The sequence below is a fragment of the Epinephelus fuscoguttatus genome, linkage group LG11 (assembly GCF_011397635.1).
Source record: "Epinephelus fuscoguttatus linkage group LG11, E.fuscoguttatus.final_Chr_v1".
Classification (NCBI taxonomy): domain Eukaryota; kingdom Metazoa; phylum Chordata; class Actinopteri; order Perciformes; family Serranidae; genus Epinephelus; species Epinephelus fuscoguttatus.
The window spans coordinates 38962815-38983010 of record NC_064762.1 but is presented as its reverse complement, the minus strand read 5'-3'; the positions used below and the strand labels follow the sequence as shown (position 1 = coordinate 38983010).

Here is a 20196-nt window from a genome sequence, read left to right as displayed (position 1 = left end):
AGTGGATGTCTGTCTCAAATTTGTGAAAGTTCCCTCAAGACCTTCTTGAGATACCATGTTAACAAGTATGAGACAGATGCAAGATCCCAGTGGCCTTTAACCAACAAATCTTGATCCGTTGAGTCCAAGTTGATGTTTGGTCTAAATTTGAGAAAACTCCTTTCAGGTGTTCTTGACATACTACATTAACAAAAATGTGATGGATGAGGTCACTGTGACCTTGACCTTTGACCACCAAATTGTTACAAGTTCATTGTTGAGTGAACGTTTGTGCCAAATTTAAGGGAATTTTCTCAAGGCCTTCTTGAGATAGCGCATTCACAAGAATAAGACGGACACAGTCACAGTGACCTTTAACCACTCAGTTCTGATCAGTTCATCCTCAATGTTTGTGCTAACTTCAAGGAAACTTCTTTAAGGTGTTCTTGAGGCACTGAGAATGATGAAGACATAGTGACCTTGATCTTTGACCACTAAATTCTAATCAGTTCATCCTTGAGTCCAAGTGGATGTTTGTGTCAAATTTGAAGTCCCCTCCAGATGTCCTTGAGATACTCTGTTGAAAACTATGTTGATATGAAAGTTAAGCAATTGCATACTAATATAATTTGATTTATTTTGCAGTTATGATTACTAATTATCCAGTGTACACAATATAAACTGGTACAGTTGACACTTTAAATTAACAACAATCCTGTTTTAATATTTTGTATCGATAAATGCTCATTTGAGTCATTGTTCTTCAAAATGGTTGTCCTTTAAAAAAGAGACATACACAGCTTTCATGTGAAGTATATTGATTGTAAGGAACAAGAAAAATGAATTATGAGAAAACCTACTCAAGTTTATAAACATCACTATGAAGCCTCAAATTATTTTCAATTACTTTTACGAGGGGGGGGGGCAGCATTTGAATCAGGGTGGCTGTGACCCTGCCACCCCTGGAAACACTGCGCTACAGCATCCTTTGGAAAATGGGCTGTAGTAATGTCACAAGATATGTAGTGAATGGGCTAACCTCTGACCTCAGTAAACTGCTAAATGTTGGTGCAAACTACGCTGCAAAATTAACTCACACGTTCAATATAAATACATGTTTTATTGGTTTTAACTGCAATCTGTCATTACAAAATAACCATGAACAAAACCACTGTAGTAACAGCAACAGCTGCTGGAGAATACATTCAACAGTTGCTTCTCATGTGTCAATCCTGTTAACCTCTAACCTACAGGAATACATTTAAGGCTTTTATCTGCTCTCTTATAGAAAAATATGAAGGCACAACATGTGGGACACCTGGAATGTATTTATAGGCACTTTCATGGGCAAAGTGGTTAAAAAATAACCTTTACATCATCATCACCATCGTGATGACTCAAAGTGCTAATAAGTCTGTGCGTGATACCATGGGACAGGCATGCTTCCATCGCCTTGTCAAAATAAGAGCTTTAAATGCTTTAGTCACAGGGTTAAACTGATTCAGTGATACTAATAATCAAATCATCCTAATAAAGGACACTGATGGGACTGTTCCAGAGCCAGTTTATATTCGAGAGAATAAAGATGCTGCCCAGAACTGCAGCAGGGATGAGAGGCCTGAACACAGTGGAAGCCCTGGTTACTGTGCGGCACTTCAGTCTGGAAATATAACATTTAGCAAGATGCAGGTGGGAGCTGTAAACAGGGTTCCAACACACAACAGACTCAGCATTCAAACAAATTCAATATTTAAGTATTAATAGTCACATTTGAATACTGTGCTCAGGACTGGGCAATATATCAACATGGTGATAAGAGACTCGATATGCTTGTAGATTTTGGATATATGTTGTGTTGTCTTTTCCTGTTTTTAAAGGCTGCATTACAGTAAAGTGATGTCATTTTCAGAACTTGCCCAACTGTTGTAGCTGTTCTATTATTTGTCTTCACCCACTTAGTCATCATATCCACATTACTGATGATTATTTATAAAAAAACAAAAAAAATATCTGAGTAAATATTTTGTGAAAGCACCAGTAGTTAACCCTAATATCATCGTAATATCATTATCAATGTATTTGGTCAAAGTTATTGTGATACTTGATTTTCTCGATAATGCCCAGCCCTAATTGTGCTGTGCAATATTATTTTTGCAGATGGTTCTAGAATGACACAAGATGGAGGTCTAAAACCACTAAATGTATTGTTTTATGTATCTGAGAAATACAAACATATTTTCTCCAAACATTTTAGTGCAATCCAAACATGGTTGAAAGGTTCGGAAAAAGAGTTTGTGTCACAACTATTTGTGTTAACAGATCAACAGTTTGTGTGTTAATGTGTAATCTGTAAATATAAAACACCTTCTACAAATACAAAGATTCACAAATTTTAAAAAATATTTTGCAAATATAAAATGGATCTAATTTCACTTGTCAATTAAACATGGGGTTTATATACATTCATTGTGAATTTCACACTTTAGGCATGAGCTGCTCTGGCAAAAACGGAAACAATGTGTAGAAAGAAAGAAACGGCTTCAGAAACAGACACACCGGCTATCATCTCTGGAGCCGCCAACACCCAAGAGCCGCATGCAGAACCCTGTTAACCCAGCACCACCTGCACCCTAAGTGTATTCACACTTTATCCACACCCTTAACAACTATATGCCACTAGCTTAGTTACCTGATTAGTTTGCTAATACTGTATTAGCTTTTAACATCATTTGAACTTGATTATGGCAGCTGCATAACCTAACCCCCACCCCACCCCCACCCCGAAACGACAATTTGTCTCTAACATGCACAGGGGCATCAACTCTGATGCCTCCAGTGCATTTGTGCCTTCAGACTGCGACAGAGAAGCTCGACCTGCAGTCCAACACATGGGAGGACAATAAATAAACCTTTGTGTTTTAAATTAAGATTTCAAAATAAATCAAATGTTACAAAACATGTCATTGCAGTGTAATATATTAACTGTGGAAAAAAAAATAACAACACAAACAGGTCTTCACAATCTTGCGATTAATACGGAAGATCATAATTTCACATAAAAGAAAAATATATATTCTATTGTTTCATTAACCAGATAAATACAAAATAAAAATGCTTAAGATCAGCAATAAATACATTTTGATAAATAAGCAATGACTGCCAAAGCTCTTACTGACAAGGCTTTGGGGGGAAAAAACTAGACAATAATAATAATAATAATAATAATAACATAATAATAATAATAATAATAATAATAATAATAATAATGATAATGATAATAATGAACATGGTGGAATTGACAGGAACGCATTTGATTTCAGACAGCTGACTGAGAGAACTGATATATGGGGGGCTGGACAGGCACAGCTGCTGACCAACATGATCAAATGATCAAAACATTTTAGCAGAGTTTGAATTCTTAAGACAAACGTGACCAGTTAATACGAGGAGCCTGCCACCTGCTGTAAATGCTGTCTGCTGGCAGTCTGTTCAAGGGTCAGTTCACCCAAATCTTAAAAAACAAAACAAATACTTCTCTCCTTATTAAATTGTTGGCAAAGAAATTATTTTAACAGTTAAACCCCTACGGTGTAGAGTCTCTGTTAAGGTGTGTTCACACTGAAACATGAAGCAAGTAATTTCAACAGCCAGATTACAAAGTGATTGCAAAGATGGAAAATTTGCACTATTCACACGAGCTGAAATTTTTGACTTGAGTGAGAAATCTGTGGGACGCTGTGTTGTAAAAACCTATTAGCACTGAAGTCTAGTTGAGATTCACCTGACGTTACAGAGAATCAGAAATGGAGGACAAATGTATTGTTGCCGTCTGCAAGCACAGGAGCTCTGCCACTGAACGTTTATACTGTACAGACACAGAACAAAAAGGGACAGGGCTCAGAGATTAGTGAGCAAAGACGTAATATTACATGGTGGGATCTGAAAATATGTATTTGTGACTAGTGTAAGCTATTTCGTTGAGCTGCCTCTAAGAATAACACTTGTAGTGATTTAAGGCGGTCTGATACTGTGCAAAGTAAACAGAAGAAGTAAAGCAGTAATTTGCTGCCATGACAATATGAAAAACAATTAAGAGTGTTATCATCTTGGTTCATGCTGGTTCAGGGCCCTGAGCCTCCTTGTTTACCGTGCTAACATCACTTGATTCCAGCTATTGGTTGTAGTTAACTACGAAACTAGCTAGCATTTAGCTGCCTTCCCCAGTTAGTTAGCACAACTGTTAGCGCAGCGATTAATAGTAAATATTGTTGCAAAATACACCAAAAAAAACATTCCAGCGTCCACACTGGGGTGAGCAACGCGAGGTGAAAATCCACTTCACGTGGGTGTGATCAAATCATTACTCTGTTACTCCAAAGAGCTCAGCGGGAATAGCTGTTATTGGAATGACTTCGTACAAAAGGAACAGTTTGGGTGAAAACTGTCTCCAGTGACTTTTGTGGACAATAGAATAACACGGAGACCGCGCTGGGAAAGATGTTGCTCTTTAAATTAATGTAAATGGAACTCTTTAATACTGTGAGCACACTTCGCCCATCCCCAATGTACTAGGATGGAGATAGAAATCTCCAAACAAATAATCAACACTACCTGCACAGCCAGAGACCAAATCACTATGACTTCACACTAACAACAACGACAACTATCAATCTGAATTGCTGACATATGTGAAAACTGGAAACTTGTTTATTTCTATTGTCAATTTTGGCCATAACTGTAACGTTTAAACATACATAGTTAAACACGGTGGTCCGAACTATCTGACTTGGGGTTTTTTTGCTTTGCTAGGCTGAGCAATGTACTGCTGTAGATGGGGGCTGCAGAAAAAGGTGTCTTAGCCACCTAAAAAAGAAAAAAAAGATGAGTATTAGTTTAAGTGTGCACTTTACTTAAAATTGTTTCAACTCTTTACTACACACTAAGCAGTCAAGGCAGCATTAGAACACTCTTGTGTTCTGCAAAGTAAAATGACATGTTTTTGTCTGTGGAGTCTGATGGCAAGGTAAAGCTGTGAAAATTTTCTAAATACAGCGTGCACTGAAACTGACGACATCTTTTGGCGGGCTCTCTTTAGGTGGCTAAAAACTAACCCGAGTTACCGTTTGCTCAGCGCTGTTTGCTTTTATGTACTTGACACAGGGGTTTTCTACCCAGAAGTTATTGTAAACAAACATGGTGATTTGGTCTGTACAGGTATGCCACTAATGATAAGTGAGAGAATCCATTTTCTGGTAATTTGTGTGAAATGACCCTTTAACTCAACCTCCAACTTCAGAAATAATTTTGAATCCCATTAAAAGATTCATCCCAATACTGGCTGTTTTTAAAGAGTGAGTCTCTGGTGAGCAAACAAAGAATGATAACTGACCACCAGCTCTATATTACAAGGCACATAGCACCAGCACTCCAGGCTGACTGAAGGAAAGCAATCTGTCAGTGTGACAAGCCAAAGGAAAAGGAAAATGGGCATGATTACTGTTGGCTTCACATGACTAGTATTTGTGACTAGTGTAAGCTAGGCAAGGCACTTTTAGAATCTTTCCCACTTCCTCTTGTTGATTTTGCGGTGCTGATCTGAGCTGAACACTGAGTTGTCACAAGCCACTTGGAGATATCAAGGTTGTGGCACAGGCAATTATAATAATAATAATAATAATGGCTGTGTAAAGATACACAACACTGCAACACACATTGTACAGCACAGAGACACCCTGTACTGAACACACACACACACTGACCCCACTGCCACTCCTACGGCCCATATTAAACTACTTTATAATGGGATCTCTGAGCTACTTTTCACATTCATTCCACCATGGCACCAGTGCAGGGCTAAGCTAATAAGATTCTGCTTTACCAACTGTTCAGAATATTGGAAGAGACTTGATCTGGATTTCTGATGTGACTCGCTGGATAAAACAATCCACAGAGCTGCCTGCTTCTTCTGTAAACAGGGCTGAGAGGAGGAGAGGGGAGTTTGGGAGGTGAATGGTCTCCATCTTCCTCTCTCCCTCCCTTTCCTTTACTCCCATCTCAGCTCAGGGATGCAGACGCCTTAATCATCAGAGACAGAGAGCCTGCTGAAAATAGGAAGGCGACGGGAGGCATCCAGGAGCGGGGACTCAGACCCGCTCTGGCTGCCTAGGCTGCTCTGGTAGCCCTCCTGGTCAGACAGAGAGTCCGGGGGGCTGGGGGAGCTCTCTGATGCAGGTTGGAAAAGGCAGGGGGCAGTTGGGGAAGGTGGGGTCAGACCCTGATGCTCAGACATGGGTGGGGGCCCTGAGCTGGGGCCAAACAGGCTGGCAAGCTCCTGGCTGGAGTAAGCAAATGGGTTGCTCTGCCACTCTGTCAGGTCTTCGTTGGAGAACATGGGTGGGGGTGTGACGGAGGTGGGGCTGTCCTGCTGGCCGCTGGAGCTAGGGAAGCCTGCAAAGCTGAAGCTGTGCTGCAGCCGAGGGCGCTCCATCTTATTGAAGGCGGAGAGGGGAGGGGGGCCGCGGCGCTCCTCTGCATTGTGGATGAAGTGGCACCGGGGCCCATATGGGCAGAAGCCGATGGTATGGAAGGTGCGGCACAGCTCCGTCTTGTACTTTGGGTGACGGCTCAGGCTGCGCAGCTCGTGCATGCCGTGGGCGAACTGGCACTTGTCGCCATACTTACAGGTTCCGTTCTCCTCAAAGGGCCGGCACAGCTCCGTCTTATAGCGGCTCGAGTTGACTTGGCCACTTCCGCCCATGCACACCTGAGTGCTAGACCACAGCCTGTCCCCCAGCTCAGAGTAGGAGCGCTCACGGAAATGGTTCTCCTTGTTGTTGCTGCAGCCGCTACCCACCAACACCGAGGGATCCCTTTTAAGGTTGTTGACAAACTGGTTCTGGCTGAACTTTGCACTGGGGAGGCTGACTGAGTGACGGCGTTGGAACAGGCCTCCTGCAGAGGGGGCCCCCACTGCCTTCCTGTCCAGCAGGGACCCAGCGGGGGTGCAGGGAGAGAGGTTGGCACTGGGGCATGGGACAGACGTCAGCTGGGGTCCACCAAGACTGTTGTTGTTGCTGTAGCTGAACATCTTACTGTTCTGTAAAGCGAAAGAAAAGAAATTAGAAAGCAGTCGAAGTTACCACAAACTTGGCTAGGAACAGAGACCTGCTTTAAACTGAGACTGGTTCCAGGTTAATAAAAGCAGGCATTTACTAAGAAACATGAATTTTAATCTTCCTTCCTAAAAGCTATGTTTGGACCTAATGTGCTTCTGTTTACATCAGCACAGCTCACATGTGTGGTATCTTACATGAAAAAGCATTTCATGCAGGCTGCAATACAAATGTGTTTTTATTATATCGAAACAACTTCATCTTCAGCTAGTGCTTCAGCTTCCTAAACAATCAAAGTTAAACTGACAGCTTCAAAAGGGCCTGATGGAGAATATGTTTATATTTCTTTAGGTCACCTTTGAGCCAAAGTCATATGACAAATATCTGCTAATGGCTGTGTAAATCTGCTAGGAATTAAAGGAATAGAGGTGTGGCTGTATGAGGTACTTATCCATTGTTGGCCTATTAAATGCAGTCTGTCAGCACGCCAAAGTTTGGAGAAGCTGGCAGTAGACTGACACAGAAGCCAAGCAATATACTGCTGTAGAGGGGTCAGCAACAAAACATATTTTAGCCATCAAAAAAAATTAATATCAGCTTAAGTACTTAGAATATTTTCACTGCTTGACCTTGCTGTCGGACAGTGATTTCCAACAAGAAAATTAAGCCGTTTGATTGCTCCCTTCAAAGCCAGACTCCATTAAGAAAGAAAGTGATTTAACATCACTGGAGCACAGGACCTGCTGGTCTACTGCTGCCTTGACCAGTTAGTCTGTATTATTGTATGACTCGAACAGATTTTTAGGTGGCTAAAATACGTTTTGCTGTTTGCATTTTGAATGAAGTGTACGCTATATATGGAGTATTGTCACCACTTGTGTCACACAGTTTGCCCTTACAAAAGGAGCCATTAACCGCTTCAGGTTCAACCCTATGCTCTCATCAAAACCATCAGACACGACTTACAAGTTTTTGCTAACTGAACACAGCAGCTGCTGATCTATCGCCACCTAGCTCACATCACTCCAGTTCTGAGGTCTTTCGCTGGCTGGCTGTCAGAGAATGGGCTTCAAAACACTACTGTTAGTTTACAAAGTACTGGACAGTTTGGGGCCTGGATATATTTCTGACCTTCTGCTACACCATGAAGCATCAAGACCACTCAGGTCTTCTGGGACAGGTCTGCTTTGTCTCCCCAGAGTCGAGATTAAACATGAGGCAGCGTCTAGTTTTTATGCACCACATATCTGAAACAAACTCCCTGAAAACTGCAGGTCTGCGCAATCTCTCACTTCTTTTAAATCAAGGCTGAAGACTTCTGTTTGCTGCTGGCTTTTATTCAATCAAATATTTTTTTTCAGTTCTTGCACTGCATTGTAATTGTTATTACTGAAATACTTTTACTGACTTTAACTGCACTGTAACATTATTTAACTCCATTTTAAATAATATTTTTATCTTTGCATCTCTTGACTGCACTTTTGTTATTTTTAAATGGGGATTCTTTTAATTGTTAATGCAGAACTAATTTTACCTTTTTATCTTTTTCCTCCTCTTTATTCTATATTTAGAGAGCTGTATCCTTTATTATGTTTCATTGTTCTGTAAAGCACTTTGCCCTGGTGTATGAAAACTGATATGATTGTTTTAAGTGGGATTTTTTTTTAGGTAGCTAAAATACCTTTTGTTGCTGACCCCTCCACAGCATTACACTGCTTGGCTTGCGTGTCACCCCTCCGGTGTGCTGACCGCCATCTACTGTAGATAATACACCAGCTATGGATAAGTACTTCATACAAACCCCCTTTAAAAATCCAAACTATCCCTTAATGAGCATTGGAAGAGGTCTAAAAGCATTGTGTAAACAGTCTTGTATTTTAAGACTACATAGATCAGCTTGTATATTTTAACTTATCACTAAAGTATCTGCATCAGTCTTTGTAAACAGGGTAGTCTGTATGACCCCAAAGTTGAGAAGCACTGCCTTAAAGCCACTTTGGGACATCTTTAATTCTATATTTACCACATATATTTACCAAAATCATTCCTGCCTGTGGCCCTCAAACTGTACAGCTCCTCCCTCTGAGTGGCCCTGAGACTTTTTCACACACTGCAATAATTTAATTTAACTTGTGCAATAACCCCATTCACCCTGACTGTATATATTCTGTTTGTGTAAATAATCTTGTTCAGTTTACTATATATATATATATATATATATATATATATATATATATATATATATATATATATATATATTTACGTGTTTATGTGTGTTAATAATTCCGGTTTATTTAACTATATATTTCTTAATACTACTGTTTAAATTTCTTATATTTTCACGTATCTTTCCTCTCTTGCAAGGAGCACCTGTAACATAAATAATTTCCCCTCGGGGATCAATAAAGTATTTCTGATTCTGATTCGTTGCACATGTGATGCCTCTTTAAAACAGCCTGCCTTACCAGCAATTTAACAGATTACCTAAGCAATCCATGTCCAGAATCGAAACTAAAAATGTACAAATCTGCACAGCAGTTTGAGGCACACAAATTGGTTTAATAATTAGGTCTGCTCTGGGAATAACGCGCCTGCTACTCTGCAGCTATTTCATGGCCAATATTTGACTGACCTGTAACGTTAACTACACTCTACTCTGCTGGGGCACTGATATCCATGCAGAATACTAATGACAGGCAGCAGCAATACCTGTCAATCTTATGGCCTTGATAGAAAATATAAACAGGTCAATAAAGGAGTGGATGCTGAAAACGGTTTCAACAGCTCGTAAGATTCTTACACACAGCTAATTAAAATTTAAAAAAAGCAGCGTTGGCTAATACGATAACGCTGTGTGTTGCAACTTCATGACATCTTCCATGACCTAACGTTACTGTTTTATAACTACGATAACACAGCGACGATGAACTAGTTAGCTTAACACAAAGTTCATACACAGACTAAAGAGACAAAGAAAGTTAACAGTTAGCGGGAATTAACTTTTAATGGTTAACGTTACGTGCAGTTATAAACAACGCTAGCCTTCACGGTTTACACGCACACGCGCACTCGCACACGCACACACACACACACACACACGCACGCATGCACGCTGGGCTTTCACATTCAACGTAGCCATTTTATTTCAGTAACAATTTACTTTCAACAGTCTACTCAGTGTGTGTGCCTCGCATTAAAATTACCTTTCGGCTAACGTTAAGGTTATGCAACTTAATGCAGACAAAGTTGGCCAAAACTTATTTCTGAATAACACAAACGCAACGTTAACTGGTTTAAGGGAGCCGAATGGTGTTTAATGATGACACAAATGTACTGTAACTTGTCAACAAGCATGTGGGTAATGCGTGATACTGTCCTAAACCGTGACATCAAACTTAACAAAAGTGGCTAGGCTAATGTTAGCATGTTTTCTCCAGAAGAAGAAAACCTCAGGCGACCGTTTTCTGCTCGGATAAGCGAAATTTACCTTGTTGGACGCTTCTCTGTAGTCGAAGAATGGAGAAATAATGGTCGCCGTCATTTTTTTTGGAAGAAATGACTGAATGAGCTGGCGATTAAAAGTGGTAGTCCCGGTTTTATGGTTCTACTGCCCCGTGGAGAGCCCCCTCTGCCTCTGCCGTGCTGTGGAGTTGCGCACTTCCTTTTCAACAGGCAGCCATCGCTGCAGCGTGGGCGGGCCTCCGCTGACACGCTGCAGAAATCAGGAGAGAACAGCGCCTCTGCAGGACAAACAGCTACCTGCCTCCTATCAAGGGAAAATATAACATGTCTTCTATCCTCAATCTGGCATTAATTAAAATAAAGTCAATTAAACATTGTTTTAAAAAATCAAAATTACTTTTATGCGGGTGAGGGTGAGGTTTTTGGCCTGCCCCTCGCTATGATTGTTGCACCCCAGAAGGAATTTTCAAATGTAAAATGTCAGCAAAATGTTAAAATGGTCACATTTACATATTGTTTTATGTCTGATCTTAATGTTAAACAGTGTTTTTTGTAAAAAAAAAAAATAAAAAAATACACACACACACACACATCAGCACACACACACACACACATATACATATATATATATATATGTATGTACATATATAATATTTATCAGTTTATCAGTGTCCCCTGATTTCATGTCAATCCTGTTAACCTAATCAAAAAACCTTTGCAAAATCATGGTACATTCCAGAGTTGACATGATTTACAGGAAGATGCATCATCTCTGAACTTGGATGCTAACACTTCAATGACAAGTATGTTTGTCTAATCTCTGATATACTATTTTTGATGTTTTATTAAGGTTTGACCAGGGGGGGCAAGCATACAACGTCAATCCTGGCGTAAAATAAACAGTCCTGTTTATTTTTTCATATTATAATCAATATCTACAGGTAACTGCCTTTGAGAGTTCACAGCATGTGCTTAGGCTAGCATTTGTTTTAACTGACAATAAGCATTTTAGCTTGAAATGGTCAACCCTGTTACCTTTCCAGAGTAACAGGATTTGACATGAGTAACAGGTGTGGCACAGATCAGTGTTTACTTTTACTGTCTTTAACAGTCAGCCTTATATAATTAAATTATTTTTGAAGGTCATCATGTAAGTATAATTGAGCTCATATCAATACTATGATCAAACTGTTTTGATTTTTTTTTTTTTCAGCGTGAAAATGAGGCCTTTTACATGTGTTTCCTGTTGTTTTTATTAATGTCATGAAAATGTAAAATATAACAGTAATATAAATGGACTTTCAGCTCTTACCATTACAATCTAAATTATGTTTTATTTTGGACTGGGGCATTCTTTCAATATTTCTCTTCTAAAAATATATATCTTTTTTCTAAATAGACGTGTGATTGCCACTCAATGCAAGGGTGCACTTGATAATCTGAATGAAAAATTTCAAATTGGAAAAAAAAACACATCTGAAAATAATCTCAATGAAAAAAGGGACCAGAGTATTGCTGATATATTTGTCATCTATTACATATGTCTAATCAAGCATATTATATATAGTTATACTAAGGTCAATAATGGGGTTTGACAAAACTATTAAACCATTAAAGAGAAAAACAGTCATAAAATATGAAATTCCAAAGCCTGAGATGGCACAGTACAAGTTCTTGTAACTTTAAACTGTCTTTAATCCCTGGCAACTTAAAAAAAAATAGCAATTCAATTTAATTTAAATTTTAAGTTTTCAAAGTTGAAAAGGTGCAGATTTTGTGGAAAGACTCAGGGACTGTGGTAGCGCCATCATATTGTAAAAACAAAATGTAACTTCTCAATATCTAGTAAAATATTAATATTTAATAAAGAAGTCAAGTCCTTTCAAGTCATCTGTCTCAAGTCAAAGTCAAGTCATGAATACCAAGTCAAAGTCAGGTCGAGTCTTATACCAGTGTTAGTCAAGCAAGTCTCGAGTCTTCAAATTTTGCAATTTGAGTTAGACTTGAGAGAAGTCATGTGACTCAAATCCCCCACCTCTGAAATTTAGTTATAATAAACCTGATTTAACCAACAAAAAGGCTCTTAAGACACTCGATATCTGTATGTCTTGTAATATCTTTGTGTAGTGTGGTATCCTCCTGGCGCTCTGTTATTGTTGTGTTTGTATACTCTCAACTGTATACTGAATCATTCTAAAGTAAAGTAAAGTAGGTAACTTTATTGCCCCCCAAGGGAAATTCGTCTTGGGCACAGTGCTACATTTCATTGCTTCACAACACAAGATAAAAACATCATCACAGGGAAACATCATCACAAGGACAGTTGTGTTACATAAAACAGACATGGACTACATTTAACAATCACAACACAAACATACAGAGATGTCTAGTGCAAAAAAAGTGTTGAGTGCATGGGTGCTGTGTGTTCATTGCACATTGCTCTGTTGTACGTTGCTCTATTGCACTAGTTTTTAACATTGTTCAACAGCTTAATGGAGGCTGGAACAAAGGATAATTTGAGGTGGTTTGTCTTGCACTTAGGCATGGGGAATCTTCTTCCTGATGGGAGGAGCTCATATTCAGAGGACAGTGAGTGAGTAGAGTCTGAACACACACTCTGTTGTTTAAATAAGGGATGTTACAAAAAATAGGTTTCATGAACACTTTGCTTAAGTTATGTCGAATGAATAGCATTAGTGTTAGTTGATTCAGGAAATGAAGGAAAATGAATTCATTCTAGATACGCCCTTTAAAAAAACATACTTTTCATCTTTGGACTTGGTGGAAGGTATCAAGTACTTATCAGAAGGCTCAAGTCCAAGTGAAGTCACGAGTCATTGGTGTTAAAGTCCAAATCAGGTTGCTAGTCTTCTTTTATTTTGTCAAGTCTAAAGTCATTACATCTGTGACTCAAGACTGACTCAAGTCCAAGTCATGCGAGTCAGCACCTCTGATAAAGAGTTATCAGCTCCATAGATTACTCATCATTGAAGCTTAATATAGACCTCTTGGCTGCTGTGTGGTATTGTTGAAGCATTGCATCAGCCTGTTTTTTATTTCCTTGGAGCAGTAGTCTGATTTTACTGAAGCTCACACATGGGGACTATTTTTTTTTAAGCAATAGTCTTTTCTAACCTCTCCAAGTCTCTTCTTACAGCCTCAAATCTGACATGGAAATCTACCCACCAACACACTGGGCTTCATGAGACCTTGGCACCCAGTTCTGGGCGCCTGATTGTTGATATAGTGGTATTTTGCAACACAAAGTACACTGTGGTTTATTTTTGAAAATCCTTGCCACAACTTATTTTCCCTTCTCTTGTTGTTTTTGTTATAGTGGGCTTAGGTCTGTGTGCTTTGATGGAGAAAAAGAAAACACAACAGGGAGGCAGGGAGCAAAGTGCCTAATTGTTTGAAAAGCAATTATCCAATTTATTTTGCTTCACACATTTTGGTATGATGTTACACCAGAGACATACACATATGTTGTGAAATGGGGCAGTAAATTGTTGTGGTTTTTAAACGGAAGCTGTAACTTAAAAAAATTGGCCCCTTCCTTTTCAGGCCCTTAAATAGTTCATATAGCTGCTGTAAATGGGGGGAATGGTTTGGGCTCTGTTGGACTGTAGGACTGTGATCACAATGTTCTGTACAACACTAAACTTGACAGATATGACCAATTTTACAAATTGACACACTTTACTATTGTCACTCCAGGTCACACACATACTGTAAAAGTTCCCACCTGCGGCCCAGTACTACTGACACCATTGTTTGTCAGTTTTGTAGTTTTTAATTGTTTTAGAAATAGTCTCTTTGACATTGATGTGTTCATGGAACTTTCATTGTTTTCATGACAAATGGATGTCTGAGGCTGGTTTCACGAAACTGGTCTATGTAATTTTGTTAGTATTCGTTTTGTACTGAGACCGGGGAACCTGTTAGTCTAAAAAAATAACTAATCAAGCCCCTAGCAACCTCACAACACATGCAGCCAGACTGAACACAGATAGCATAATTTAAAAGCAGATCATTTTCTATATTTGTACTTTTTTATGTATGCAAAAAGCACAAATTAATGTATGTATTTTCATCTCTGTCAGCTGTAAGCTTGAAAGGGATCATGTGTTTGGTCCTGTGTGCCTACATGTGTGTATCCATCTGTCCTTCAGCCAAACCACAAGACCAATTGGCCCAATATTTTGTGTGCACATGTAAAACCTAAACCTGTTTTATTGACTGTTTTATACCATCACTGATTGCTGACTCACTACTACACAAGTTTGCTGGAAATAGTCTTGGCTAAAAACAAAAAGCCATACTGTCTGTTGCAGGCCATATTTTGTTCTTTGACATGGCTCAAACACTGACATCCACAGAAAAGTTTGGTCTCATTTCAGACTGGAGCATCTGCAGATTAATTCCATACTCGGTATGTTATGATCCACTAAAGTTAAGCTCAATTACACCAGGTGTACTGCGTCGTATTCCAGCTGCCATGGCTGCGACCCAGTTTTGTTCCATCCACCACAGGCATCATACCACAGCAAGAGCATTTCAGAAGTGAAACATTCCTTACTTTGTTGATTTGGTCACTTTTCCTTGATATTTGTGCTTCTATCCTGAATAAGTATGTAAGCTACATAGATAAATGGTCTCTTTTTGGGTTTGCTTCAGTCCTGTTTATTGTTGTTGTTGTTAACTACTTTGTTGTGATGTGGCCTACAGACAAAATTAATACTATTAAAAATCCAATTATGAATGGATCAAGTGAGCAAATCGATCTCATGGATCAGGGATTTGTGGCTGTTTTAGTTATTAAAAAACATTCTTTGTCATATTACAATGTATCCATTTACACATACAGAACCTGTTAGCAGGAGAAGTCAGTCTGCTCTCTGTAATGCATTGCAGCTCTTTAAAAAAAATAGATGAGGCGTGATTTTTTTTTAAAAGAGCTTTAAAAAGCGTTACCGGGATGCTTCAAAAACATGCTGTGCCACATCTGTGGCAAAATAGTTGCTATTTCCCCCCCCAGTATTTTTTCTGTGCAACCATTATGACTGGGATGATGTCATCAAAGTTATATAATACCTATGCCATGGATTTAAAAAGCTCAAAATGTCTCAAATATTGCGTTCAGTATTCAGTTGATTTTTACCAGTGGGACACTCTTGGTTAAGACATCTAATACAAACCTTTCAGTAAAGTGAAAAAATAAACCTCAGCCAGTGGGAGGACAGACGAGGTCAGTGGAGCAAATCCTGCTGCCAGCAGGATGCTGACTGGAGAAAATATGAGCCAATGGTGTTGTATCTTAAACAAATAAAGGAAACGCTGCATTCCAAGGTCAGACAGAAAAAAACAGTCCTATCTGATAGCAGCAATCAGATAAACATGATGTCATTCATGTCAGGAAACAGACAGGGAACTGGGCCAAGAGTGACATCACTGCTGACCTGCTGATTCCTCTGCGTAAAGATCGGAAATGCTGGTGGTCATATAAAGGTGACCCCACTGATGAGGATGTTAGTTGTCAGAAATCAGTGTTGTGACTGACCCCTGTGTGATCTTCAGGTACTGTTAGCTTAAAGCAGCTCTGTAAATACCTTATCTGTATGCATACACAAGCATGTTCTGTAGAAATGTCTGCCCCACAAACCTTTGACCCCCAGTGACGGTGGGCGACAGTGTCTGACACTACACGGGGGGGAGGGGTGGGGTGGGATGTTATTAAATTTGTCCCCATAGTTGTATTAGCATAAACTGCAAGAAACTAGCAAGGGCAATTTATTGTTCTCATTTCAGCTTAGTTTCTCTTCCAGCAAGTCCTTACTGTGCTGTAAATGTTGCAGCTTGATTTGAAATGTACACTTCAGTAATCCTTACTCAGAGTGGCCAGCCACAAGCCAAACATTGTTTAAGCTTTGGTTTTACTAGGCAAAATTCTCCACTGTAGCCGTCACTTTGGCAGGATGAAGCATGTAGATGATGAAGCAACACAGTAGTCTTGAAATGAAGCTCTGCGTAAGTTCAGTCAGGAAGACCTTCTCTGTGCTCACCCTTTTACATTTCTCTCCATCCCACTCTCACTTCTCCCTCTAATCAGCTATGGTTGTTCATTCCTCTTGTTAACCAATCACACTTTGCCACGATCTCTCAGCCAATCAGGATGCCACTGCAAAATTTTAAATCTGTTCTCTCTTCTGCTGATGCCAGCCATCATTTTAGGCAGAATCTTCGCACCCTCCTCCACCCTGTCCACCTCCAACCATAGTATCCAGAGTCCTGGACAAGCTCTCAAAGACTCATTCCTCCTCTCATCCAGATCATTGGATCGTGTGTGTGTGTGTGTGTGTGTGTGTGTGTGTGTGTGTGTGTGTGTGTGAAGATGTGTGTGCGTGTTTATGCCAGTTGGAAAAAGGCATGGGGGTGTTTCAGTGGCCTATAACAAAAAAAGCACATAACTTCAATTACTGTAACATGACCAACACACACACACACACATACACACACACACACACACACACACACACACACAAAAACAAGCCCTTTTTACACAGAGATTGCACAATAGGGCCAATACCAAGTCCCTTCTTTATGCTGTCTTTACATTTGTACACAGAACCAAACAATAGTGACAACATGCTGCTATGGAAGTTAACAGTTAACAGGAGCAAACATCATGGACGTTTAACACAACAGCACTGCCCTCAAGTGTGACATGTAACATACGTGTCTGCAAGGCTTTATTAACAATAACATAGGCATTAACATGGCAATAACAATCAATTTACTGTCCCTGTTTTATGGTGGCTGATCCCGTCCTCTGTTTGGAGGATAATGAGCTCCCTGACCTCATTGTTCTCCTAATCTGAGTACATTTTCGGCAGCTATTTGTCTTCTTTGAGATAGCTGCTAACTACAATCTACTTTTAAATCTTCTGCGGTGGATCACACACATAACACGTGATCAAATCATCTCACCTGTGCCGCCCCTTCATGTCGGCTGTCCCTTTTATACAGACGGTTGTTTCCACTGTTATCATCTCTGATGCTGGCTTAAAAGTGAAACAACTCTGTCCCCCTACTCTGTAACTGTACCTTTTACATAGAATTGCTAGGTGGCAAAATGGCATTAAATTCCTTCCGTGAAGAGGCAGTGTAAAAGGGGCTACAGTAGTGAACATGTACATGTAATGAAACTAGTAGTTAACTACATTTATCAGTAGCTTGCAATTCAACTTTACTCACATTTGCAGAGTGATTAAAGTGATTAAATTACTTTTTTTGCCATTTTTTGTGTAGTTAGCTCCTGAAATCACAAACAGTTTTGTTCCATAAAAGGAAAGGAAGATTTTATTTCTTTGTCTTACCAGTGCTTCTCTACTGTATTGAACCAACTTGGACCAGCCCTGCACACTTTTCCTTTCATCCTGACACTGTGAGGCATGCCCAAGCAGTGTATTCATCAGGCAGAATTTGTAAAACCAGCCTAAATATATCAAATATTTTTAATATATATATATATCAAATTAGTCAGAAGTATTGGTTAGTGTTATTTATTAACAAATGTTCAGATAAGTTGATGCTTGCTATTTTAAAAGTTACCTGGCTGAGAGTAATCCTGTTTGGTGCAATCCCCCCACCTGTACTCTTGTTTCTTGTATCTGATTATTTGACATTGTAGACAAAAACCAAAGCCTGATGAATAGTAGGCAACTGAATGTTTAATGTTGTTTATGTATGACCTGTGAACAAGTGGGCACTTTTTGCAATGAACTCTATTGAGTGGCATTTTTTTCTGGCATGTGACTTTTTGTATTATATTTTGTCATAATTTTGTGTGTGTGTGTGTGTGTGTGTGTGTGTGTGTGTGTGTGTGTGTGTGTGTGTGTAGAGATTTCTAAATAGGGTAGCTTTACTGTAGTTCTTCAGGTGTTAAGTAATTGACCCTTTGCTTAGCCCTGCCCCTTTGTGACGGCCCGTCAAGTTGTCAGAGCATGGAGCCCACACTGTAACTAACTGCACTCCCTAAGAAATAGTAACAGATTTTTGGAAAAACAAAAAAGTGATTTCAGAGAAAAGCAGACAGAGGGGTCTACAATATGTGTTTGAGGGATATATCCAGGATGTCAAACTGACTCAGCAGCAACAACAGGTCAAAAAGACAAAGATAGTTAGAAGCTAAAGCCAAAACTATAGGCTACAGTGTAAAAGTGAATTTTTAAACAGCTGTGTGTCATCACATTGTGATGCCTCCCCACCACCCCACCCTGTTGTCAGCTGCCAGACCTCCTCCTGTGAATTGGCAGGGAACTCCGGGGGAGGCCAAACAACATTCATCTGCACACACTGAGATGACACATAGCTGGTTGAATATTGGCAAAGTTTCCCTGTTTCCCTTCATTGGTTCCTGTACAGCAGGTGGGTGGGAAAATATTCCCATTACTTTGATTTTGTTGGGAGGAAAGATGACAAGAACACTGTTGCTGCAGGTAGAGGTACTAAAACTCTTCTTCTTAAAACTTGCCACTGCGAAAAACACGTTTTCACTCTTCACCTAACACCTACCATGACGGACAGCACAACAACATAACACTTCAGGAAATACACCCCGACAAAGGTAAGCCCTTCTTGGTTACGGTTGTCGGCTGTAGCCTAACAGGTTAAACAACCAAAACTGGATTTAACTTGTGGACTGCTGCAGCTACAAAGAAGTAATGAAGCTTGTGGTTGGATATGTTGTTGATAAATGCTGCTTCACACTTTCCGTCTCTGAGGCAGAACCTAGGGGAAAATAGGTAAGCAGGTTGAAAACAAATCATTTGCATGCTGTCTAGCCTTCGCTACACTTCCCAGCAATTACTCAGAGATTCACACAAAGGCACACATCTGAATTTTGGGGAGATACACAACTACCAATTTATGGGATGTAATGTAAAAGTAAAAAAAAAAAAATACTGTTGTCAGGGAGAAATAAGTAAAGTAATATTATTACTTTTGAAAAGACTAACGAGTAATGAGTAATTCATTACTATTAATGTAGAGTAACAAGCCCAATACCCATCTTAGCCCTATCCAACAAGGACTGAAAGTGAAACTTATCTATACAATCACTTTCAGCTCTGGTCAGATAGGACTTTTTTTTGCATCTTACCAACACGTTGATACTTTTGATACATTTCATCCATGGCTGTGATTGAAACATCAGAGGGTTATTTGTTCCTTCTTCTGTGCCATGATTACTGACCAAAACTGATCAAACTTCCCAGTACATTTTGATAAGTTTGGTATGATTGCATGTGCCCACTGACTGCCTTGCTTGGCTTGTCCATTGTTTGGTATAAAGTGATGTTCATGGTTCAGTGGCTGTAAAAACGTCATCTGGCACAGCCAATCAAATATGTGCAAGCATACATTATTAGCAGACTACTTTGTAACATGAATGGCACATCTGTAATGTTAATCTTGTGATCTTGTGAGAAAGCAGATGCCACTGTGCTAAGATCAGGGGTTGTAAAATCTTTTTGATAATTTGATATGTGGAATGGGAGGAGGAGCCAATTCTGCCCACCACATCCATGTTATTACTGTACAGAGCGACTATCTTCTTCCTCTATGCCATGGAGCACCAGTGTAG

General features: G+C 39.6%; 1 protein-coding gene across 1 annotated transcript; it reads right to left on the bottom strand.

Annotated features, from left to right (window-relative positions):
- Nucleotides 1-1079: 1079 nt before the first annotated feature.
- Nucleotides 1080-10767, bottom strand: LOC125897397 (mRNA decay activator protein ZFP36L1-like). Its single transcript, XM_049590709.1, has 2 exons — nt 10579-10767; nt 1080-7075 (listed from the first exon to the last, which is right to left on the bottom strand). The coding sequence occupies exons 1-2, from the start codon at nt 10630-10632 to the stop codon at nt 6056-6058; spliced, it is 1074 nt and encodes a 357-aa protein (XP_049446666.1). The 5' UTR covers nt 10633-10767; the 3' UTR covers nt 1080-6055.
- Between the last annotated feature and the right edge of the window lie 9429 nt (nt 10768-20196).